The 25,547-nt window shown below is 41.7% G+C and overlaps 2 protein-coding genes across 4 annotated transcripts in view; both read left to right on the forward strand.

Annotated features, from left to right (window-relative positions):
- Positions 1 to 7,560: 7,560 nt before the first annotated feature.
- Positions 7,561 to 19,949, forward strand: LOC147902815 (uncharacterized). Of its 3 annotated transcripts, none has more exons than XR_015540924.1 (3): positions 7,561 to 7,672; positions 7,745 to 7,822; positions 19,463 to 19,949. XR_015540924.1 is itself a non-coding variant. In XM_087374242.1 (3 exons), the coding sequence occupies exons 1-3, from the start codon at positions 7,652 to 7,654 to the stop codon at positions 18,914 to 18,916; spliced, it is 309 nt and encodes a 102-aa protein (XP_087230368.1). In that variant the 5' UTR covers positions 7,567 to 7,651; the 3' UTR covers positions 18,917 to 19,146. The 3 variants fall into 3 exon arrangements, 1 of the variants encoding a protein (XP_087230368.1); XR_015540925.1 differs by lacking the exon at positions 19,463 to 19,949 and adding an exon at positions 7,920 to 7,970; XM_087374242.1 differs by lacking the exon at positions 19,463 to 19,949 and adding an exon at positions 18,707 to 19,146 and having other exon boundaries at positions 7,567 to 7,672.
- Positions 19,950 to 20,460: 511 nt separating this feature from the next.
- The window catches only part of LOC147902816 (uncharacterized), an 82,860-nt gene continuing 77,773 nt past the window's right edge, over positions 20,461 to 25,547 (forward strand). Inside the window, exons 1-2 of the mRNA XM_087373947.1 lie at positions 20,461 to 20,469; positions 20,579 to 20,668. Of these exons, the coding sequence (XP_087230073.1) occupies positions 20,461 to 20,469; positions 20,579 to 20,668 (99 nt within the window). The remainder of the gene's footprint in view (positions 20,470 to 20,578; positions 20,669 to 25,547) is intronic.

A 25,547-nucleotide genomic window follows, 5' to 3' on the forward strand; every position in this document is an offset into this window, starting at 1 on the left:
TGATGAAACTCATACCGAGGATTGGAGTTAGTGCGAGGGTACCGATCAAGGTGTCGCACAGCGCATTATATATGGCCTTGGCCAATTTTATATTTGTTTTATTATTGCAAGTCTGAGCAATATATTTTGTTATGGACATAATTCATTTTGGGCCCTAAGATGGCTATGTAAAGCAAATCCCCCATTTTTGGATGAGAGGGATAATTTTGGCTCCTTGATGCTTTTATGAAATATCATAAATACTCTAGATGAGGAAACGTGAGCCACTCATCTAGGGGGGGGGATTGTACCCATTCTGCTGTCGTTTTTGTGGTGTCATTGTGCTCTCCTTCTCCTATTGATTAGGTGGTGATTTGTGTGAAAAGAATTACCTTTTGGTAAAGTGCGAGGCCACTCTACCGACTAGCAAAGGCGTTTATATTAAAAAAAAAAAAAGCAAAGCAAAATCTGAAGAAGCTCGAATCAAGAAGGCGATTGGAACCACGAAAAAAAAACCATGCAATTAATTGGAGAGTGGTCAAGCACAAAGACGACTACGAGTGACATCATTGGTCACATATCTCCCACTCTAGTCTTTTCCACCTCCAATAAGAACGAGATGAGTGATTTCTTTTTCTTTATATTTCACACACTTAGTATCTTCCGCCATCCATTTCTTACCATACACTTGAAACAAGAGCAGTTAGATGCACTTCAAGCACAGCTGGCCGATGAGCGTGAGCATAGGGAGAGATTGGAAAAGAAAATCAATGGTAAGAAAAGGAAGAGACATTCATCTAATGATGAGTCATCCGACGATGATACTATTATCAGGACAGTCAAAGCCACACTAAGAGCACAAAATTCGAGAAAGAAGAGTAAGATAAGTAGAAAAGCTTTCTCATTTCAAAATTTTGATGGAAAGAAAGAACCACGCACTGTCTTGTCTTGGATCTTAGTCAGCTAGATGATTATTTTTTGGGGGAGAAATTCTCTAAAAAAGATAAGATTAAATGCGCTGCAAATCATTTAGTAGAGAGTGCTACACTTTGGTGGAACATCACTAAGCACAGTAAAAGGCGACCAAAATCTTGGAAGTCTTTTCAAAAGCTCATCTAGTGAGATTTCCTTCCCTCACATTTCAAAGCAGAAGCTAGACAACAATGGGACACTTTCAGGCAATTCGATAAGGAAACGATCTCCACATACACTGATAGATTTTGGTAAACGTTGATCCAATTATAGTCTTTAGAGAAAATTAATGAGCGTGATTAACGAAGGAAGTATGTGGCAGGTCTAAAGTCTAAGTTGAGAGCCGATATCAACATGTTTCATCCTCACTCACTGAGCTCTGCAATTTCTCTTGCAATGAACTATGAAAGGAAGAATGGGATTCCAAAAGAAGGAAAAGATCAGGAATGGCATGTACCCTTCCATAAGAAAAAGAGATTTGATAAAAAGCCCTTCTTTAAATCTAAAAATGGTTTTGTACCACAAAAGACAGATTCTTCTTTGAAGCCAAAAGGTGGGACTTTTCCAAAGAAAGAAATAAGGTGTTTCAAATGCAACAAGCTGGGACACATAGCCATCGAGTGTCCTGAAAGAAAGAAGACCCCGAGGGCGAAAGTGCACATGATTGACGATGAAGCAGCTAAGCAAGAGGGAGGTAAGTATAATTGTCATGCTCTTCTAAAGATGGAAGGTTTCATTAATGGCAAAGAGGTTGTTATTTTGCATGACGATGGTAGTACTCATGATTTCATTTCGGAAAGAACCTTAGCAAAGCTAAACCTAGAGTCTTTCCCATCTAACTATAAGGTCAAAGCTGCTTTTACCAAAACAAAGTACAATTGTACTAGAGAAGTCAAGAATCTTGAAATCTCAATCAAACCCTACAAGGATACACGAGACTTTCTAGTGGCACCCTTACAAGGAGTGGACATCATCTTAGGAATGCCAGCGTTTTATTATTGCAAGTCTGAGCAATATATTTTGTTATGGACATAATTCATTTTGGGCCCTAAGATGGCTATGTAAAGCAAATCCCCCATTTTTGGATGAGAGGGATAATTTTGGCTCCTTGATGCTTTTATGAAATATCATAAATACTCTAGATGAGGAAGCGTGAGCCACTCATCTAGGGGGGGAGATTGTACCCATTCTGCTGTCGTTTTCGTGGTGTCATTGTGCTCTCCTTCTCCAATTGATTAAGTGGTGAATTTGTGTGAAAAGAATTACCTTTTGGTTTCACTAAACCTGAAGATTTAAGTATAGCAGTCCTACAATGGGGCCATTAGGTGGGCTCCACCTAGTATTATCCATCCAACCCCACCCGTGGAAGGAGAACAAGACTACACCCTAGCTTGGTGTCTGCTACTATTAATCAGGTTCTGCTACTATTTGCTTGGTGTTTGCTCCTATTAAACGGGTTCTCCTACCATTTCCCCATGTTCTAGATTTGTGAATAGGCATCATGATTGCTAAGGAAGAGCTAAAAGAGAGAACACTTAGCCGAACAACATTGGCCTTCTAAGCAATCCACACTAAAAGATGACATAGAGATATGGACATTGGTTGCCATTAAAACCAATCTATTCTAGTTCACACTAGTGGGTCAACACACTTTACAACCCAGGGCTATGCCTTAGAGAGAGAGAGAGAGAGAGAGAGAGAGAGAGAGAGAGAGAGAGAGATCTATAGCCAACCTATCTATACGCATGTAAAGATGACAATAAAATATTTACATCGGCTTCCATCAATATCTACAATCTATATACCTGTGAGGGGAAGACAGTTGCAATGAGACATACATGTCCTTTCATACATTTTTGGCCATTGTTTCCCACCTTTACTAGTTCAACCACTTGCTCCAACATTTTCCTCATGCCACCATCCTTATCTTGACATCCCCACCAACTCTTGCCATGCTTGCAAGGTCCCGATTGATGTGAAGCCCTGCGGGGCAACTCTCAGGCAACTATCATATTGAGGTCCTACCTTTTGGCCATGTGACTATTTGTTTTAATCTTGGAATCCATCCTTCATCTTCTATCCTCCCTTTCATCTTCGTCCTTTTTCATTTGCCCTTCGCTCTTCATATTTTTCCTTGTGATATACCCTTTGATCTGCCATTCATCATTTTGGTTCTGGATCTCTCGTTTTTCCCCCTACTTTTTCTTTGTTCTAAGGTCTTTGGCTTCCATTCATCTTTGGCCTCCTTCATCTTCATTGTTAGCACCATTTTTCTTCCATGTTAAGATTTATCCCCCCTTCTGAACTCATCCATGTCCTCATAGACTTCTTTGGGGCTCCCATGAATATGTGGTTTTGATGTCACTTTTTTCTCCTCTCCATTGTTGTTGGACTTCTTTTGGTTCCTCACCCAATGGAGTTCTTTGTTGGTGCTTCCATGATCCATGGTCATCCTTCACCATTCATTCTTCAATTTTGGTCTTCCTTTATTTCTTTTGTGTTTTCATATGCTTTTGGCATGTCATTCAAAGTTTCAACCTTCTTTGTATCAACGTTTGCCTATGGATACGTGGTCTTCAAGATGCCTTCCATACACTTCCTTGCTATTGGCCATCTTCTAGTCTTCCATAGCCAAGGTATATCTCTTCGTCACTTCCTCACTTCATTTCATGGTTAGTCATTTTCTCTTTTGTCTTTAGTATTTGGCTACTCCTTTTGTTGTATTGCACTTTTCCTTATTCCTTCCACCATCAACTTCCATGAACATACATTCGCGAAGTCACCTTTCATTAACCCGTTCTTGTCAGCATTTGTTTGATCTTGTGCATGCAAGGCAAGTCATGCCACCACTCCATGCTTCATGGTTATTCGAAGATTGCATCCTCCAAAGATCGCATCTTCTTCATGTCAACTATCTCTTCCTCCTTTTGTCATGGATGCTACATCTCTTGAAGCTCCTTGTTGTTGTCATCCTTCTTTGGTCCTGTATAGTCCGACACCTCTTCATGCTTGCTCCGCCTCTTCATTATTTCTTCTTGCAATACTATGCCCCTTGAAGCTTTGATATTTCCTTCTTTGGTTTGTGCACAGTCAAGTGCCCCTTCATGCTTGCTTGGCCCTATCTTCTTTTCAATGGTTTCCCTTTTCAAGAGTTGTGATCTTTTGTCACTTTTCCTATCAACCTTCGACCTTCATCCTTTGTCCTTCTCCTTTCTTGTTCTTCTATGGTAGGGGCTCTTTGTTCTCCTCTTTTGTTACCAAACCTGAATTTGACCTCGCGAATACATATAGGAGAAGTCTAGCTCTGGCCCTTTGCTCCTGTCAGCAAATCCTTTGATTCATTGAATGTAGCCTTTGGGGACCTTTTTCTTTCCCAAGACTTCTTTTTCTTGGAAACAATAGAATTGGTAGCTACTGTGGCTTAGTGTCTCTTTCAACTGGCCTCGTTGCTTGCTTTCTTTTTTAGGATCTCTGCTGGCTTGTCCTTGAGTTACTACGCCCACTTTCTCGGTGTCTACACTCAATTTGTACCTCTCTATGTATGACTTACACTTTGGCTTCTCGGCTTCCCCTGGAATCACTTCATCATTGTTGTGTTTCCTTGGTTGTGTCAGGGGCCTCGTTCCCCATGTGACCATCCTTTTCCTAACATCCCCACAAACTCCTACCACCATAGTTGTAGGGGTTGTAGGTCTCAGCTGCGGAGCTATGTGACCACTATTAGGTGACCATCACATCAAGGGCCCACCCGTTTGGCCATGCAAGTTTGGTTCCTGAAGCCATCCTTTATCTTCTTTCCTCCCTTCTGTCTTTGCCATTTGTCATTCTCCCTTTGCCCTTCATCTTTCGCCCTTTGTCTTTTGCCTTGTGACCCTCTGGCCTACCATTCGTCCTTTCAGTTCTAGAGCTATCGCTCATCCCTCTGCTTGCCCTTCACATTGGGGTCTTTGGATTCCCTTCGTTTTTTGCTCCTTTGTCTTTAGTGTTAGCCCCAATTTTCTTTGGTGTTATCTGTTGAACCATATAGTCCACTCCATATAAAATTTCTTATCGCCCTTTTGAGCTCAATGATACAATCCCTAGAGTGGAACCAACAAGAGCAAGCAAAACATACGATGGCCAACAATACTTGTTGACGATAACCACCTTGAGAGCAAGGTCGGGTTTAATAGGAGTTTCTTCTTGATACTCTTCAACATGAACAAATTGCTATGAAGGAGAGATGCTCACACCAACCTCGCAACTTAAGTATTTGACAGAAGCACCCCTTTGAATCAGCCCCCCAATCTAGAGTGTCCTCATTATTAATCCAAAAGCTATTAGATTAATATGTGCACCTACTGCAGAGTAGAATAAATCCAAGGATGCCTTGAAAGAATTGAGATTTTGTGAAGTGGCATCAGCCAGATCTCTATCCAAGAGCTCCTCATTGTGTCTTAGGAGAAGTCTCGAGCCAATAATGTATGCCAAAAATAGCAATATCATCAGTCTGATCTCTACCCAAGTGCTCCTCATTGTGTCTTAGGAGAAGAAGTCTCAGCCCAATAATGTATGTCTGAGATCTCAAAAAGATGCTCATTGCTTCAGGCACAAATAAATACAAGAAAGGGGCAAGATAACATCGTGCCAGACTAATCGACAAATCTGAAACCTCTCTCCCCTGCCACCTTTGATAAGCACGTGGCTGTGGGTAGACCTTTACAAATAGGAAGCCCCTCTATCATAGAAGGGTACCCTTTTAAAAAACCCAATCTACTCTATCATAAGCTTTCTTGAAATCTAGAAGTAGAATGGAAACTTGTGCTGTACATATATTTAGTAAATGGACATCCTCCATGATGCTAAACTAAAATACCCTATGTGCATATGCAAGGGGTATTGTCTAGACAAGCTACTTCTAACACACGATGACACATACACATGATTTTATCCACTTATCATGACATTTAAAACACGCATCAATGTATTACATGATTCAAATTTGAAGTTACAAATGTAGAAGTGCAATAGAACATGCATGCATGCATGCATGACATGTGAAACATGGATGATATATAATTGTTATATAGAATGCATGCATGCAACATGATACATGCCAACGAAAAAAAAGGCAAAAAAAGTATCCCTCTAGGTGCTTACACCCAAGGCGTAGTCCCATCTAGCCTCATAGCTTGTGAGCGCAAGAACCAAGAACCACTCCCTAGGATAGGGTGGGCTTAAGATAAGATCGGAAAATTACCTCTCAAATCCAATGCCTAAAAATGGCCCAACAAGCTTGTTATACACATGGGGAAGTTCCGTGCTGTTACTGGCACTCCAACTTCTTGTTAATTTTAATGCATTTCTTGGTAATACTGGTCCTTTTTTTGATAGTAAATGTACATTTACTGGCAATAAATTTATAATGTGCAAATGGTACTGTGCATACTACAAGAGGTATATTTTTGGTTTCTAATTTGTTTATACTGGGAAGCTTACCGATGATTGCCTTTGTCATTGCATCAAATTGTTGTTTACGTACGTAAATCACACAAAAAATGCATGTTATGTGAATATGAATCCCTACCCCCTATCAATGACCCATTATGGACCCCTGTCTATGAGCCACTTTGGACCCATGTTAATAAATTAAAAAGATGCTCCCTATATTCCCATGAAGAAGTTGTTTGGAAGAATGTAAAGACGTTGTTGAAATAAATTTCCAATTCCTACACTCTTGCATCTCTAGGTCTCGCTCCACATTGTACTTTCAACTAGAACCAACCCAGATCACTAGTATAAGCATATGCCTTGGACATGCTAATCCAAGTTACAACCCTTACAAAATCTTCAACATACACCCCACAGAAGTAAGCTATCCTCCACGTGATAAGATGATCATCATCAATTCTTCTCCTTAAAACTAGGAATAGTAAAGCCCTTAATCTCAATAAAGTGTTCCATTTATACAAGTTAAGTGAAGGAGAGAGGAAGCCTTAATTGCCCTATTGAGAAATTTAATTGATATCTTGGGTGAATAGCCCAATTAAGGAAAGGTTAGAGGGACACCTCCAAATTTTCATGCAAATGAGGGATTTAAGTAAATTCATTCATTAGGCTACATAAAACTATTATGAAAACATTCGAGAAGAAGGGTTTAAAATGGTTATCTAAATAAAAGGAAAGGCCCTTATAAATAGAGCAAAAAGGGAAGTCATCATTTATGTCCTCTTTACCCTTCCCCTTTCTACTAATTAAATGTTTTTGAATATGTACAATTGGGGGTACCTACACCTAGAATTGGAAATGTCAACATCCAAGACTCCATTGGAATCCGAAACCGATGGACTCCCATCTTTTCCTCCCCAAAGTTATTAGCGAGAAAGGGGAATGCGAGTGGGAGGGGTGTTTGAGCAGAACCCTTCATTGTTGTGCATTTCTTGTTCACGGAGAACAACGGGGAGGTGGCCATGTGAGGTTTTAAGGAACCTTAAAATTTTAGAAACTAAGGGTGTTTACAGATTACGATGTGAGCATGCCCACCGGAGGGGCAAGATTGTTTGCCGAAGTCTAGGCCAAGGCCCAAATGCATTCAATGCACCATGGCGGGAATAGTATGTAAACAAGAGGACCATGCAACGTAAGCACAACCTTCTTGAGAAAGTCGTCCTTCTTCTTGGCATCCTTAGCTCCCTTGCTTGCAAGCAGAGCATTTCCTACCATGGATGATTCCATTCCTCAGGTAAAATCTTTTTGGAGAATAGTTTGTTTTTTCAACTAGAATGGATTCAAATCCCACGATATCCTTTCTCAGATCTTACGAAACGACTGGAGACGGAAAGATTTGGATCTGCTACAATTGCAATTGCCAAACAGACCTCTCTCCCAGAAGGTAAGAATACCTTTAAGAGCATGAATGTATGTCACCTTTGAATTACAGTAGCGGCAGTTTGGATACTTATTGTCGTTGAGCCCATTGAATGCGCCAGATGTTCGATAACAGTCCCTTGTGTCCTAAATTGCATACCTCAATCTATCCCCCGCGAGCTATTTAGAAGAGATATATGTGCGACAATGTCCTGTTAACAAAGCTGCATCGAATGCAGCACGAAGGAGACGCCGCACCATCAAGATGCAATGCCATAGCACGGCTATACTTAAGAAAGAAAGAAAGAGATAAATTCTTGCCCATCATTGGAATGCAACATGGAGGCCTGATATAGCAAGTTGGACAATCATGGTGCTTGTAAAGTAAGCGGAAATTCCATATAACTCGAGTTAAGAGAACAGTCGAAAAAGATGAGAGAGAGAGAGAGTTTATTATCGTCTTGGAGAGACCGAAGGGTCTATAAGACTGAAGAAAAACCACATAAATGAAAGGACTGGAGCCCCTAAAGCAGGCATCCACACTCAGGTTGATGTCAGGGACAAGAATATCAATAGCTGATAGTGGCTTTGCTCTAGTGAGGAAATCAATAATAGAGCGCCACTTGTGCTCAGTCCGATCAGTTTGTCTGGACCCGTCTCTCCTCCTCTGTGGTCTCCGGGAGGTAGCTCGTAGTAGTTGTCTGTCTCCCTAAGTCTAATAGTAAAAAGGAGATATTTGCACTACTTAAGTCTCAGCTCTTTCGCCTGTGGCTTAGGCAACGGTTAAAAGAAGTCTGTAGGGAATACTCGGATTTGTCCAATCGAGATCCTCAAAGCATGGGGATCAATAGAACCCTGCAAGATCTGCAAGCAATGATCTTTGTAGAAGCTGAGTATTACTGAAAGCTTTTGTGATGCTAGGAGGTCTTTTACGTATGGAGCTGTAGGTCATCTTTCTGATGACCTGGCTCACCCATGGTTCAGCCTGTGACAGGTGAACGGAATGAATGGGGTCTCAAGGCTATACTGAAACAGTGGCTATTTGTCCATATCTTGCAAACCATCTATGTGTATGGGTGTACCAACTTTGCTTATCCTCCTTTGCCTCTAGTGCCATCAGGGCCAGCCAAGGTAGTCTGCGTCATCCTGATGTAGTGGTGCTGAATTCCCTGACTCTGTGAAAGTATGTGACCACTTGGAAGGCTGCATCAAGCTGTAGAGGGGTGTCCCCAGACGTTGCTAACAGGATATGATGTGGTCTTGAAAATGTGACTAAAAGCACTAACATTTGAGTCTAGCAAGTGCAGCATACCGTTTACTCAATCGAGCCTGCATGGCTAGTCTCATCGTTTTGATCGGGCTTGAAACGAGGACTCCCAAGTATGTATAAGATGTAACAATCTCAGCTGGTGTCCCATCGAAGGTGAGTTGCTCTAATGTGCAGCTGCCCGAGACGTGTTGAAGATCATGACCTTGGTTTTACCAAATTGACCTTCAAAAGTTTCCCAACTGGTGTAACAATCTCAACTGGTGTCCCATCGAAGGTGAGTTGCTCTAATGTGCAGCTGCCCTAGACGTGTTGAAGATCATGACCTTGGTTTTACCAAGTTGACCTTCAAAAAGTTTCCCATGTGTCGCTGGAGACCCTTGGTTGTGGAGATTGATGTTTGCAAGAAGGCCAAAAGAACGTATAAGACCAAGATCTAGATTTTGAGGGATCTAGATTTTGAAATATACCATGGTGATACCCTACGTAGGGGAACTAGAGGAGGTGTCTTGTACCACTACGGTAGTGTCTTGTACCTCTACGGTATATAATGAAGAGAAAGATCATAAACAAATACTGGTAGAAAGATATATCTTAGAGATGGAAACTCGGCCATTTTGGCCCTTGATGTCCATGAAAATTATATGAGATTTGCATTTGTTGCCCACGGCTCCTGATCTTGTCTATCGAGGGAGCTTGGGGGCTTGGGATGATCAAGCTAGGTCTGAGATTGAGGATGAGTTCTCAAAGCTAAGAGTGAGCTGGGCGCAATCCTGGCCTTGTGCCTCTAGAGGATGTCCAAGGTCTATCTTTTTGATATTCTGGCTTGCTTTGTGGGTCTCACCTGAGCTTGATGCAAAGTTGCTTGGGGCTGCAATGAGAGTGCCTCGTATGCAGTGTCTCCTCTATGGCCTTGGCTCTCTCCTCACATGTGGATGTGAGGCTAGGGTCATGTGTTGAATGGTGTCTTGTAAGCGGCTCTTCTCTTATTTATAAGGATGTGATCCTGTGACCTTTGATAGAGAAAAGGCAGCGCATTAATGGTCTCGGTGGTCAATGAGTTTATGGTGTTCAACCTAATTCTTTCTATCTTCAGTGGTGCATTGCCCTATCAACTAGATTTAGATGCTGGTTTGGGAGAGACTAAAATGAAATTGTTTAGTCCTCACAAGCAATTAATGAAGAGATTTTGGACTACTTTTTGATTAGCCTTCTCCTTCAGTGCTAGCCTTCGTCATGGCTGAGTCTGCCCTTCACCTCTGGAGTGCCGACAGAAACTCAGCACAAAGACTTTGTATAAATGGATGCTCAAGTATGTGTGGGTGTGTGGATTTGTATGTGTGGGACCATATGTTTATACTATGGTCTACACCCACTGTTGGGTGCTGATGACGTCAGTGGGGATGTCATAGTACTTAGTCCCTGCTATGGTGATGCAGTTTATGGTTTTCAACCTTATGAGTTACTATCATGAGATTGAAACTGCACTATGTTGTTTTTTTAGAGGATGAGTTTGGGCGTGTTCCTGGATTCATCTCTCCCTCTCTCTCTCTCTAGAGCTAGAGAGAGAGAGAGAGAGAGAGAGAGAGAGAGAGAGAGAGAGAGTCCTCTTATCTCTATGTCCTACATATCGCAAAGGGTATAATTTGAACTCATGGTGGGGGACTATAGTGTGTGGCCTTGATCACCCATCGAGTTTCTATATGGAATTGATGAAACGAATCCATATTTCATGTGGGAGATGGATGTAGTGGCTTGATGAGTCCCTCTCTGGCTAGATGACGTTAGGCTCCCTATAGACATGATCTTAGTAGCATGTGACTGGATCGATGATACCCAAGTCTGCTGAAGATAAGCTTGTCACAAGTCATCGATCCTGTGAACCTCTTATTGTGCCAGACAAAGAGTGGTGCGTCAAGATGATACCAATAGGGGGGAGATGATGAATGGACATACCTCTAGTGATGAACTATCGCATGACCATAGAGTATAACAAGGAGCTTTCCAAATAATGAGGATTCTAAACCTACAAAAGCTAACTAGCCCATGATGGCTGATTCTGTTTCATAAAGCGGCCAATGGTGGAAGATGATGAATTGACATACCTTTAGCACGGAACCATTGGTATCCTATAAAACTATTTGAGGGACCGTACTGCAATAGATATAGTTTGGGAGCTCAGGGACATGAATCTACTTGCTCAATTGGAATAGATACTTGGATCTTCCTAGCTGATCTTGTAGATTCTTTTCTTAAAAATAAAGGCTGAGGTGAAATAGGCTACACAAAGCTTTGATATGAGTATCATATAAAATTTTGCTCTGCAAGAGCAAAATTTCACAAAGTGATGGGAGAATTCCAAGTATATCGATGACATTTCTAATATAGGTATACCTTATCTAAAGTGTAGATGCCTTGATAAAAGGTGAACTATGAGACTCAGCCACTATGATCAAACCTGAGCGGCTGAGCTTTACACAATCAAATTGTTCTCAAGGCATCTGCATTTAGATCTGCCCACACTAAAGATGTTGTTGATAATATTTGGGAATTCTTCTTTTGCACCTTCCACACACGGGCAAGAGAGCTGGGCATCTCTGACTGCAATAGGGGAGAAGTAAGAGAGAGCAGAATTATAAGTAAGACTAATGTCAAAGTTCTACGTAGCTTTTTTTATCATAGTCTTTACTGTTTTAGCAGAGTCCAAAAGATCAGCCAGGAAGATCCATGTATCAACTGCCAATGGAGCCATCAGGTTTATCTCCCACAGCTCCCAAACTTATATCTATGTGCAATGAATTCTGCTTCCAAAGTCTGAGGGGAAATAAGGATGTATGAAAGTGTTTTGAGGATCCCTGTTTAGGAGTGATGGGAGATGACATGGCAATGTCCGAGAATGTCTTCTCCTGGATTTCTTGAGGTAAACCTTTCATATTGCAGAAGCAATGCTGCCTTCAAATTTTTTGAAACCTCTTGAGGGGGTGAACAACAATTTAATCCCGGGCTGTTGATGTAGAATTGTCCATTGGGGTTTCAGCTTGTGGGCTAGAAAGAGAAGCTTCATTATGCTAGCATATTTCTCAGCAAACTCAAGAAGATCCATGCTGTCCTCCTCCATGGTTGACTCCAATACTCTGCCAACTGGTTGATGATATTAATGGGTTCTTATACCTTCCCTTTCACAATGACTAGGATGCGGCACGAGTTGTTAAAAGACCACTGCATGAAATAGCATCTTGAAGTCCGGCTCAATTCTTGAGTATCCAGTGCACTAATAACATCATGGATTTTTCGATTAAGCATTGTCATTACAGCCGACATGCCAAAGAAGAGGCAAGCAGAGGCTTTCTTAGCCCAGTTCCACCATTCTTCATGCCAAACTGAAGCTTGTTTAACATGGAAATCCATCAGTGAAATTTTGTTTGTTATCTTTCAACGGATTGGCGGGGGGGGTTGTGTGGCCAATCATTCAGTAAACAGATTACTATAATTTAGTAAACAGATGGGCAGGGGGTTGTGTGGCCAAGTATTATTATGAGTAAAACACATTATGCAATCTTACCCTGTTTGCAGTTTTTCAGGACAACAATCATTAACATTATCACAATTGAAACATGCTTCATGGGTGTGTTTTGCAAAAAATGAACTTAAATTATTATCAAAACACAATTCAGGTTTCTCTACACACTAGAAAGCATTACAGTCTCGAGATTGGAATAACTGAAAAGTTTCCAAAGCAAAACAACTAGGGTGCGGTAGGCCGCCTAAGGGGAATGAATGAAGAGAGTAATCTATAATATGTTGATTATAAATTAACGATGAAGAAAAGATGACAGGCCAGTGTTTGAAAAATACCTGACTATAAACTAAGTTGACAATAGCAAGCCCGACCAGATGGCGTATGTGTTTAAGCGTTCCCTTCTTGTGAATACCTCGGCACACAAATAGAAAAAGAAGAATTTAGAATATGCAAAAGCAAAAGAAAACATAGAACTTGAAATGGAAAACATATATATATAGATATGTATTTATTTTATATAACCACACAGTGTGTGGGTGGGGAGGCGGCGCGCTTCCTCTTCCAAATAGTTATAATCCAAGGGAACGGGCCCTTCCCCATACGCTGAGGTTGTAATCGCTGAGAATATTAGCGCCATGATTGAGTATCGCGAATATGTAAGAGAATGATATATTACCTAAATCTCAATGAGTGTATCTGTATTCCAACTCGAGCATCGACCAAATTCTTGTCATGATTTCTTCCGTCATGTACCGTGGAAATCCTGTCTCTACCTCCGAATCGATTTCTTGATGTGAGCAATGTTGGAGAGAGAGGGCGACAGAGCCAACATCAGCTAGACGATCCAAAGAGTTGAAGTTTGCAAAATATATAGATTTAGAGGCCTTCAAAAGCGCTCATGCCTTCCATCAAGGGCTTTTCATCCAAAAGCATGCTTTTCATCAATTGTTGTAGGCTTTGATATCAAAATTAAATCCAAGGCTTATATTAGGACAAGTGGCTCAAGGAGAGGCTAAGAAACCCAAAATTCCCCAACAAGCCAATGACAATCCGTGGGAAGTAATAGTGAGAGGTTGAAGAGAAAAGAATATTGCTCGAGCTCCAAGTTGACCGTCTCCATGTGCTAAGAGGGACACATACAACTGCTGTGTCAATGCCAATCCTAGAAGATACGATCCCATTGCTTGACACTCTCTAAGAGCAGTTCCAAGATCCTTTACCATATTCTCAGCAAAGCCTTTGGGTGTAAAATCACCATCGATAAGCTACAGCTCCATAATCCTGGATCCTGCGGCTCCACTCGATACTGCCTTGAGAAAGAGAGTGGGATCGAGGCCAGTGCTTAGCGTACGCAAAGATGCAAGGTCTCACAAGGCTGGTCAAGTCAGTACGATTCGGTCATTTGAGCTGCGTAGATCACCATGAAAAACTCGCCCTTTGACACATCCTCTAGATTCAGCTTCTCTCCCATGCACCTCAACATTGAGCTGTAGTTTTCTAGCTTCGCTCGCCGCCCATTGGCCAAGCTGGTTTGAATCCTCTTCTCTCTTTTAGAAGGTCACAAAGCCAAGTACCACACATTGTGACCGGCTGTGATGGTGTTCCTGCAGTTTGAGGAATCTATGGTGAGCTTTTTCTTCCCTCTTGTAGGCTCCTCACTCTCCTGACCAGCGAATCTCCCGCATGGTTGCGATGTGCCCAGTTTGAGAGAGAGCGAGAGGAGGGGGGAGTTGTTTCTATTCGATGTTGACCGAAGAACACTCTGATTCCGTATTCAGAAATTCAATTAATTGTTCATTGACTCAAGACTCCACGAAGGAGAGTGGAACAACACAAATGCACGCTACAAGCAGGTGGATTGTCAAGATAGTAGTGTTTTGTTACTCAAACATCCTAGCCAATTTGATAGCGATACGATCACTCCCATTGGAATTGGGTGACTTGACACCATTGAATCACTAAGCTCAACAGAACAGCCACAAAGGCCTATGAAGACGTTCCTCCCAACAGCTTCCACTCCTCACAGGGGTACTTGAGAAGTTTGGGCAAAGACAGAAGTGAAGAAGCAAACATGAAGGCACAACGAGTGTATCTATTGCAGGTGAGAAGAACACAAAAAGCTAGCTTTTTCACAAAAGATTAAGCCAAAAATAACTAAAGAGTTGAAGTTTGTTAAATATATAGATTTAGAGGCCTTCAAAAGCTCTCATGCCTTCCATCAAGAGCTTTTCATCCAAAAGCATACTTTTCATCAAGTGTTGTAGGCCTTCAGATCAAAATTAAATCCAAGGCTTATATTAGGACACGTGGCTCAAGGAGAGGCCAAGAAACCCAAAATTCCCCATAGGCTGCCTACCGTAAAAATACTGATTATTAGACTCATGTAAATTTAAATCAAGTTGAGAGGCAATCATGAAGATCCCCTTGAAGAGTAAACCACTTTCCATTAACTTGAAATTTTATTACATGATTGCTGTATTCAATATTTACAAAACGGTTTTCGCAAAGAACCGCTCCATGCTAATCAAAAGGTCTACACTATCTAATCTCATAACATGGGACGATAAATCTTGTGAGTAATCCTGAATCTCCATCCGAAGATCTGGAACTAACTCTTCCCAAGATTCAGTGGCTCCATGCGCGAGATTAATGACGTAGCAATGGCTACTGGGAATCATGGGAATGTTCAGCTTCTGTACAAGAGAAGCGATTGTGAGTACGTCCAGTGTCAAATAAGATGTGAATTGGATGCCCCTTGACATATCCAACGATGCAAATTAAATCATGGGATCCAAACACATGGACATTAAAATGACACTTATGACAATTTAAATCAGAAGAAAAAACTTCAAGGCGAGCAATGTGACAAGGATTACCTGGCGTACATGATTCTATGAAGGGGACAGCTTCTTTCCCTTTACCTTTCACTCAGTTTAAAGGACAAGTGGGTGATATGTGGCTTGGCTTGCCACACTTGAAGCAGAGTTCCTTGGCTCTTGCTTTCTCTTGTGCTGAAGAATTGGTGCGAAGGCTTCTTCGCCCCGAAAGAACTGTCAAGCTGGCAACTCCAACTCCAAGCCTGAAGAGGCTAACTATAATAAGAAGATGTCAGGCCTTCAACGCTCGCCATCATGTGAAAGCCTTCCCTCGTAAAGACATCTCAACAGATATCATCTGGATAGTCAATGATGGCGAAGTGAGCTCCCCACTTGTTCAACCAACAGCGTACATACTTTGGAGTCCTCTCTTTTTTCTCTCCTGAGTAGATCTTAGGAGAAAAGGAGGGCATACCATAGTGCTTTTTATGAGCTTGCTGAGTTTGTTGCAAGAGCATCAGCTGCTGGTGCTGAGTGAGTATTTTGCATTTCATTGAACAAACCCTGAAGAACATTCGCATCAATCTGAACCACTTGCACCTGTGGTAGAACAGAAGTTCCAGCAGCTTGATTGGGCTGAGTTCCATCCCCCAGAATGGGCTCCATGATGAGAAAGAGGGCTTCAAGACAATATTCTCCCTTGAAAAGAGAGGCAGAATTGCTTGATATTGGCAAGGATTGAAAGGTGGAGCTGTAGTAGAGTAGCTAGGATGAAAGAGTGCTGAGAGAGCAATCATTTGCAGCAGAAAGCACTCGATTTGCTGAGGTATGGGCAGAGTTATGGGCGTAGGAAGGGCTGATTGAAGTAGAGGCTGGATGGGTGCATGTCACACATGACCCGTACTTTCCAAAAAAGTAGGACTAGCCTGCATGTCCAAATGTTTAACTCAACTTTCAGAAAGCAAGCATGAGCCTCTGGAGGTCCACTATCAGTCCTGAAGCATCCTGGCCCCAAGGCAAGCTACCTTATGTTTTGTTTCTCAGAATCGCAGCCCTGGAACAGTGTAGCAACTATTCCAGGCTGCATCAAGCCTCCAAAATCCGACAACATCCTGCCCTTGAATCGCCAGCCCTAGAACAGCAGTGCACCTATTCCAGGTGGCTGTGCAATGTGACTAGAGCAAAAAATGACCCTGTTAGGCATTGTTCCGGCTCAAAACTTGTAGTGGACGGTTTCAAACAGATTTGCCTGCCTTCATACAAATAGATTCTCACCAAACACTCTAATTGCTGCAAATTTCACTCCTTACTCTTCTCTGGACCTTCCTCTGTGCTTGCAAAGTCTTCTAACTTGCAAACAGAGGCAGGAAAAGCAAAAGCGAAGTTCCCAGTACACCTCATACAAAAACGAAATTCACCAAACACATCATTTTGTTTTTCACTCCTCAAAACTCCAAGCAAATCCTGAAGATTCAAGGCACCACAAATTCTCTAATCCATCCTCTAAACACGCAATCACACACAAGCAATTGCACAGGCAAACATAACCTTCAAAGCTCTAAAATCAAGAAGATAGAGTTCGCTCTGATACCAAATGAAACATTCCATAAGCTAGGGATCCAACATCTCCTCTATCTTCATGCTAACCTGCAAGCATAGACCCATATTAGAATACAAACATAGGGACACGTGTGGTATCGGCTAGCGTGTACCCACCCAATCGTAGATTCCTCAGGATCACCCCGAGCTAGAGGTCAGACAACCTCTGACCGTAGTCCATCCCCAGTAAGGCTATGCGTCCCATACCACACAGCCCCATCTGCACATAGATGTCGTTAGGGGGACACAGGCCTGGACGGGCTCTCAACCTAGCTATGTATTCTCAGGAGGCCCCACTCCCGAGAATCCCGAAGTAAGCAATGACTCTCACTTATACAGATGCAGGGTGTCTTAGGTGTCTCAAGCCTAAGACTCCCCAACGTACCAAAGGTACTACGTGTTTGAAGTGTCCCAAGGTTAGGACACATGACCATAGGTTAACCTGACCTCCATCACACTAGCCTAGTTATGTCCCTGCTTTGACATAACATAACACGAGACCTAACATAGCATTCACACTTGGTGTTCTTTGCCAGTTTTCAAACAAGGCAACAGAAGATTGCGTGAAAGCAGAGTTTTGCGTTTTAATGTACCATCAAGGGAACATCCAGTTGTGGAATATCCTACCACTTCAGAGTTGAGCTCGTAGGTTCTGTGGCTAGGATTGTGCTGAGATTGGGACACACGATGTTCCGCTTCAGGATATTGCTATATGTTAGTAGGAGGGGCCATTTGGTGGCTAAGTAGGAAGGAACCTACTGTTGCATTGTCTTCTACAAAGGCAGAATATAGGGCAGCCGGTTAGGCAGCGTTGGAGTCTCTCTTGCTCCAATGGATACTGGAAGACATAGGAGTTCTCCAGGAGGCGGTAACAATTGTGATGTGTGACAAAACGAGTTGCATAGTAATTGCGAAGAATCCTATGTTTCATGCTAGGACGAAGCATATCAAGGTCCAGTACCATTTCATTCGTCTGGAGCTGATCCGGGACAAGATCGTGGAGCTGCTGTATTGCCCAACGGAGGATAACTTTTAGACATTTTTACCAAGGCTATCCCTAGAGTTCAGCTGGAGCATCTCATCAGACGAATGGGCATTGGCAGTCTGTTATGTCATTGAGAGGGAGGGTTGGAAGTGTCACTGACCCACCTGTGAGACCCCAAATGAGGAGGACAAGGGGTCAGGGCACTACGTGTAGGCATACCTAGGTTTGCACAAATTTTAAGGTGAATCAGAGATCAGCAACATGTGGAACCCTACCTGGAACTGCCACGATGACATGTGGCAAGGCAGCAGCACCTGTACGGACTAGTTCATGGCCTGAACAGCCCCGTGATGCATGGGACAGTCTGTGTGAACCTCCTGCAGTAGATGGAGCATGATTTGACAGTGTGGGGTGACCAGGATTAGAGTCACCTAGGCTATTTGGGTCGGGCAGATCTGCTGCTCCAGTCACGACAGAAGCAGTCTGTTCATTGGTTTTTTACTAGGCCAAAGTCGGCTGACTTAGGGCTTGGCCACTGCCTATGTTTCATGACCTTTTTGAGTGTGGAGTTTTCCCATGTTTTGTGGATGAATAAACTGAGTTCTATTCTTCTCTGTTTGCTGTCTATATTTCAGTAAGTGTTTGCTGAGTTCCCGAGGGTGCTTGGGTGCTGAGAGTTCTTTTCGCTGCGCTTTTCTAACACGTAATAATTCTGGTATCAGTACTGCGGCGTCTTATACCACGACAGGCAGTGGCTTTGTGCAAACTATGAAAGGGTGTCCCTGAAAAGCTCTAGGAGCACCTGCACAAGAACGCATCTTCTACTCCTCTCGTCCAGTCCACACCCACCTCGTACTGTGGTTGTCGTGCAGATGCGATTGCTGGAGAGGTGTCATGGCGAAGTCTGTCTGTACTATTTGATGTGGGACTAGGGGCTTACTCTGAATCATCCTGGAACCCAAAATCACCTGCTGCCGCTCCCCCAATAAGGTGCTGCATACATGGCAGGTGGCCTCATTAGGGTGTTGAAAAGCCAGCCCTTCATTAGTGGGTCCTAAAAGTGCACCTGAAAGCAGTGCCTCTCTAGTCGGGCTAAAGCTCCCTGTCCACGTGTGAGTTGTGCTTTGGTCGCATGTAGCATCCTGTAGAATGCTCCCCCGACTCTCACGGGTTATCCAGATGTAATTGCAACTTTTGGGTGTGTACTTTGTCTCATAGGCCCTTGAGGCTTTCCACAGACGTTAATATAACTTTCTTTTTTTCTTTCTTCAGCATTGTTCAATTATTCTCTCTCTCTCTCTCTCTTTCTCTCTAAGGAAAGAAATTCGATTTGAAATTAGCACCATGTGATCCCTAGGCATGATGTCTTTGTTTATCTTATGCTATGCAAGGAGCGTTGGTGGTAGCAACCAACCCCCTCTATTTTCTAGCATGTCTTGTATGTACTTGACCTATGTAAAAGTTTGCTTTTCTGCCAGTGAATTGGCTAAGAACAGGATGAGTCATTTTTGACGAGGATGACGTGATCATGAAATCCAAAGTGATGGAATGATGGTAATGGCACGAGAAGTTTGGACACATTGGATACAATGCTCTGGAAGAGATTGAGAATACAAGGACGGGGTGGAGGGACTTCAGAACTGACAACTAAATAAGAAGTTTGTAGAGCTTGCATGGAAGGCAAGCAATACTAAGCAGCATTGCTGATAGAGGTCATGAATTGAGGCTATGATCAGAGTTGGTGGTGGTGATAACGTAAACAATAGATTAGACAACGTCATGGCTACATTTGCACCCATGATCTTGCAGCAAAAGTTGGGGACTATGGTGCTAGTGAACGTATGGCCACATGTATCCCTATACTGCAACTTGTTGCATGGTAAACACACCAAAAAACACAAACATTTCTCTTCAACTTCTGCATTCCTTTGCAAGAATGTAATCATAGAAGGAAAAAGGGTTAAATCCTCATGCCTCTTTAGAATAGTGAAATTGACTTTCACTAAAACACTAATGTCACATGATCTTGCATTAGGTGATGTGCACAATGGCATCATTAGTAGCAAGCTTTATGCTTGCCATAGCATGAAGAAGCTTTTTGAACTATATCATAGGCATGAGTGCAATCTTGGTCAAACCAATAGCATATTATCATCAAAGTAATTAAGAATATTTCAAACCTTGAAAGTCAAAATTCACTTGTAATGCAACAAGATAAAGTTTTCTAGGGTTTTCAAAAATACAACCCTAAGCCCTAAACCCTAAACCCTCATGTGCTTCATCCATTATGTTTTCATTTCACAAATTTGTTCATAGTTTTTCGTGTAAAAATTTCTTATATATTGTTGGACATAGATGCCTCATTATTTTAATTATCAATCATTTTCAATTTTGAAGCATTAAAATGATACACAAAGTTATAGTATCTTTGACTTGATAAATTTGATGAACTTAGAGGATATTTCATCTTAATTTTATGTGCAAAGTAAAAACCATTTGAAGTATTGAAAAATGGGTTGGTTTATTTTTTACAAACACAAACCTTGTGCCTTGTGGAAAGAAATATAAATTATATTTTGATTTGCATTAAAAAGGTGGCATCATCAAATTGGGAATGGCAAAAGAACACAGCTTTACTTGAGCTAGCACATCAAAATGACATTTTAAAACAATTATTAAGTGAGGTAAATGTAATAGCTACAACTTTTGAAACCTTTTATATTTATGTGTGTTTTTATCATACATGTATAGATGGGATGACTAAAACTTCACTTTAGCAATAGCTATCTCGAATATAATTAGATCAAAATTTGATGTTTATAAATGGATGAATGTTAGTACTTGTTCTCTAATACAATTTTAATAGTTATTGTGCCCTTACATATTTGCACCAACCAAAATATATAATTTGTACATGCTCATCCTAATGATTTTTAAACTTACTTTTATAACTTGGATCACAATATATATTTTTCAAAATCCACATATATGAGGCAATGACATGAAATGATTATTATATTAAATCCTCAATAAAAACTGACTTTGAACACACAAAAGTAGAAAACAAATTTAATGTTCTTAAATTTTTTTGAGAAACAAGGCGAAAGGTTAATTTTTTTTCAAATTTGAGATTTAAAGCTTATAAATAAATGTCTAGAGCAACATAAAATCAGGCATTAGGGGAGAAATAGGGTCTCAAAAGGGCCTCGAATTAGTGTTTCCTAATTTCAAGGCATTAGAGAGTGATTTGAGGTATATCAATGAGAGTGCTATGAGGTGTGAGGCAATGGTATGTTGAAGTTGACAAAAGCATTTATGCGTACCCATAGTTTAGACCCATGATCTTCACTCCGAGCCCTTGATCTAATCTCCAATCCAAGGGATATATTCAAATTTGAGGTAGAGCACTCCTAGCCATTAGATCAAGGGGTAGATCTAAGGGATACCATCAAAGGATTAGAGGGATAAAATATAAATCCTTCATCAAGCAATAGATCCAAGGGAGGGGATTAAAGGAGGAAGCACCACAATCTTAGCGATTGATTTGCAAGAGATCTAAGGGAGGACATGAAAGCAAAAGGCGCTTCAATTGTCGCCATTAATTTGATGGAGGTCCAAGGGGGGAGATGCATCAAAATGGCGCTTCAATCTGGGCAATCCATTTCATTTGAAAGAGATCCAAGGGGAGAGATGGACCAAAAAGGTGCTTCAATCCAGGCCATTGATTATGTGCTCAAATCCTAGTCATCCAATCTTGTAAATGCATCTCCACCCTTCAAAATGCACCTAAATCGCCACCCTTCAATTGTGTAGCCAAGATCCAATGGTCAACAACTAGTGGCGCCTTTGTCCTCTTTAATGCCCTCCTATTTGTCAAAGTTTGCCAGTTTGGAGCCCACTTGAGGTGCCTTTGTGTAGCTGCTCACCATTTTGTGCATCCTAGGCCTTTGATCCATCCACCTCCATCCAAAGCTGCCCAATTTCAAAATATAATACGAACATCCTATTTGGGGTTTCAGCATTTTAGGTTCTTACATGTGGGATATCACATAAGGGTTCCATGTGGCATTTCCCTTCGTGCATGCATTTTTCTTTTCATAAAATTTGTGTGTATTGCATTTATACATGATTTTGAGATTGTGTTTGTTAACGCCTTCGTTTAAGATTGCACATCATGAAGTTCGCTTCTTATCAAGGTGATGTTTAGGAGTTAAATGAAGATAACTATTGTTGCTCGTCATTCCCTGAATGGGAAAATCCTCTCTAAGTTCAGCTAAGAGCTTGTTGATGTTGCTTAACCAGTTATTCTTTCCTCTATCCACATGGATCCACTCTCTTCGTTTGGTCCCCATGTCTTATCATATGGGATGGGGAGGTGACCCCTAGATCCCAAACACTCCCTCTAGCCCCCCCAATCTAGTCCATGCATTGCCTCCATCCAGCTTCCTCATCAAAAGATCTCTTTTGAACATTTGAAGATGTCCTTGATCTTTGGTCATCATACCCACAACTTCTACTCCTTTAGGTCCAACCCCGTACATGTACACCATTTGGAACCATGTACCATCCATGCATCACAGCACCAACCACGTGTGGCACTACAAATCATGTTCACGAACATTCTTGTCTCCCAAAGCAATCTAGGTACCTCCAACAGGTTCACCCATGAGCTTACTAGCTTGTCAACTTGCAAATGATAAGACCATATTCCTCCAAACGACAAATGACCATCCATCTATCCCCCTTGGAAATAAAGAATAGCGTGGACCCTACGAAGCACCATACATATGAGGTCTCTTCCAACCTGACAACAAACCAACACCATATACCACATGGTTCATGAGTCGTGCATGGTGAAATCGTTGTGGTCAATTGTCATATATCCCCATTAGCAAGAATCAATCCAACTTATTCTAGAATTGGAAACTCATAAGTCAATCAAGTGGGACACCATGCAGAAGCCTCTTGATCACTTGCAGTGGTCAGCAAATTGAACTTCTCGAATCTTCATCACCAGTCTCCAAAGTATTCTTGTAGAGCAGGCACCACAAGCCTTCGCAATGAGAACTCCCCCTTTGTCTATATGAAAGATTCCACCCTCCATTCTCCAAACACTTGAGAACTCCTATACAAATAGCCACCTCAAAGAAATCTACTTAAGTCTCCAATAAATTTGATTTAGAAGACATACCATGAGAATTCCATGTGGCCATTGATGACCCTAGCCCATGAGGCTTCATTTCTGAGTGCCCACCTTGATTTTTATCTTTGCTAGTGATAGTAGCCTCATCCTTAGGTTTTGTGTCTAAGAAAGTTTTGTCATCCTCCACCTCTACCACAAAGGCTAGATCTGTGGACCATTCTTCAATATCCACCATGAACATTGTCCCATATGGGTCTGCAAACATTAATCAGGGATGCTTGGAACAACCACTAAGAAAAGCTCTCTAGTTATTGCATTTGCAATTTTTGTGCCAAATTTCATTGCCTTTGATTGGTCCTCTTGCTTTGCTTGGTCATCCTTCTTCTTGCAATCCTTAGCAAAATGTCTAGGCTTGCCACAATCAAAACATTTCTTCTTCTTTTTTTTGCTTTCACCATAGAGTCCCCATCATCCTTTAATCAATCCTTAGCATCTTGCTTCTTTTTTGCCTTACCCTTGGCCACTAAAGCCTTCTTGTTATCATCCTGTTCATAGATACAATGTCATTAAAGCTTCCTCCTGAAGAGACAATGGTCCCAAATCCTCAAAGGTAATTGGATTTGATTATTTTCTAGGTGTAATGGTTATTATCAGCCCTCTATGGCTCCTTGGAAGCTTGTTGACCAAGAGCATCCCCATATCCACCTTGTGATTGATTGCCACCATTTCATCCCTTAGAACCTTTTACAAGGAAGCCATGTGAGACTCATCATGGTAAACAATGTATTCTAGAGTATGCTCATCCTCCCTATTTTTTAAGTTTTATAGAGATCCTTCAAGGTCTCCTATGCTTGATGTGCTATCTCCACTAATTGAATATGAAGAATTAACACATTTGCAATAGGTATTTGCATTCACTATCTCCACTAATTGGATATGAGGAATTAACACATATATAGTAGCCCTTATAAGCAATGAGCATGGAGAATGCAATAGTCCTTTGAGGAATCAACAATCTACAATAGTCCTTATATCCTAGAGAGTGCAACTCATCCATGAGATTCCACTCCTCTGCCTTATTTGGATCTATTATGTTGAATCCCGAGTGTTAGCCCTACCCCTTTTATCACGTCCCATATCTTGGTGGCCACAAGATGGCTTTGAATTTTTCCTTCCAAATTGAATAGTTGGTTTCATCTAACTCATCACTTAAATTGGAATGTTTGAGCTGGATGCCATGGTAGGATGTAGATGACCTGAAGTCTAGATCCTTCCTATAAAAGCACACTGCAAGCCTAACTTGTCACACCAAAATGTGGAATCTCCTTTTTGCTTGGTAAGGTCACCATGGATTGGTTTGGACTAGATCATGGTCGCAGATATTCTAGACTCCAACTCATGAGATTGGCTCTGACACCATGTTAGAGAGACTGAGCTGAGGGGTATACCAACTCACACTATGGTCTATATACCAAGCCAAATGAAATAGAGAGCTTGCTTGCTACAACCAACTCCTTGCATTGGAAGAATTTCTCGAGATCACACAAATTCACTACCATCAAGTAGCAAGATGCTGTCATAATGTGGGCTCCTAAGGCCTTCTGCATGTTGTCCTGCCGCAATTTGTTTTAGTCCTCAACCTATGTGCTTGAGGCTTCAATGGTCTATGCATATACTACTTCTCTACTCTTCACCCTTGTGGTGATTTGCATGCTTGCCTAGACATCTCACAAATGAGGCCCTATGTAGGGCTGGATGCTTGGTAGCCATCCTATAGCTGACTTGTTCTTGTGTGTGCTAGCCTAGAAGTAGGCCTTACTCCTATTTGTAGTTTTGGAGACTAGCAACCCATTTCTTGACCCCTAGATGGATGACCTGGTTGCTTAGTCCCACCCTCTTGCGAAACCACTAACGTTGCGACGTTGCCCTTGATTAGACCAACAAGCCTTTGTGGCCGACAAGGCCCCAAGGATAGGCCATTCTCTTGCCATAGCCAGTCCCTCCACAATACCCTATGCAGCAGCATCTTTAGATCCCATGTGCTACCCATGTGATAGCTTGACATGATGCATACATGGAAGGTAGTTTGGGTGTCTTCTTCTTTGTAGATATACCTCCATGCTAGCCCCTTCCTTAGCCCAATTTCTCTTCTCTCTTCCCTTCTCTTGCTACTGGTCAACCTCGCCCATGTCCTCCTCAGATGGAGGCTTGTATTGAGAGGTGGCCTCTAGATCCCAACAAGGAGATGTCTTAAATCTTTCAATCACAATGTTGGCCATTAGGGAGCTTATAATGCAAAAATATTACTATTTGGAAATAGATAAATCCTTGTGTTCATACTTTTTCTTTTGAAGTGTTGATCTTCAATACTCAAAACATAACACTATGCAATAGCACAATCCTAAAAACTTTATACTTGT

This window comes from Dipteris shenzhenensis, chromosome 4, assembly GCF_047967505.1.
Source record: "Dipteris shenzhenensis isolate YYH24624 ecotype China chromosome 4, Dip_SZ_1.0, whole genome shotgun sequence".
In the NCBI taxonomy this organism is placed as follows: Eukaryota; Viridiplantae; Streptophyta; class Polypodiopsida; order Gleicheniales; family Dipteridaceae; genus Dipteris; species Dipteris shenzhenensis.

What these genes read in the sequence shown, in the direction of transcription:
- LOC147902815 (XM_087374242.1), top strand. Translation starts at nt 7,652, where the DNA reads ATGGATGATTCCATTCCTCAG. An exon ending in TGGATGATTCCATTCCTCAG is followed by an intron (nt 7,673 to 7,744) that starts GTAAAATCTTTT and finishes ATCCTTTCTCAG; the next exon opens with ATCTTACGAAACGACTGGAG. An exon ending in ACAGACCTCTCTCCCAGAAG is followed by an intron (nt 7,823 to 18,706) that starts GTAAGAATACCT and finishes TTCTGGTATCAG; the next exon opens with TACTGCGGCGTCTTATACCA.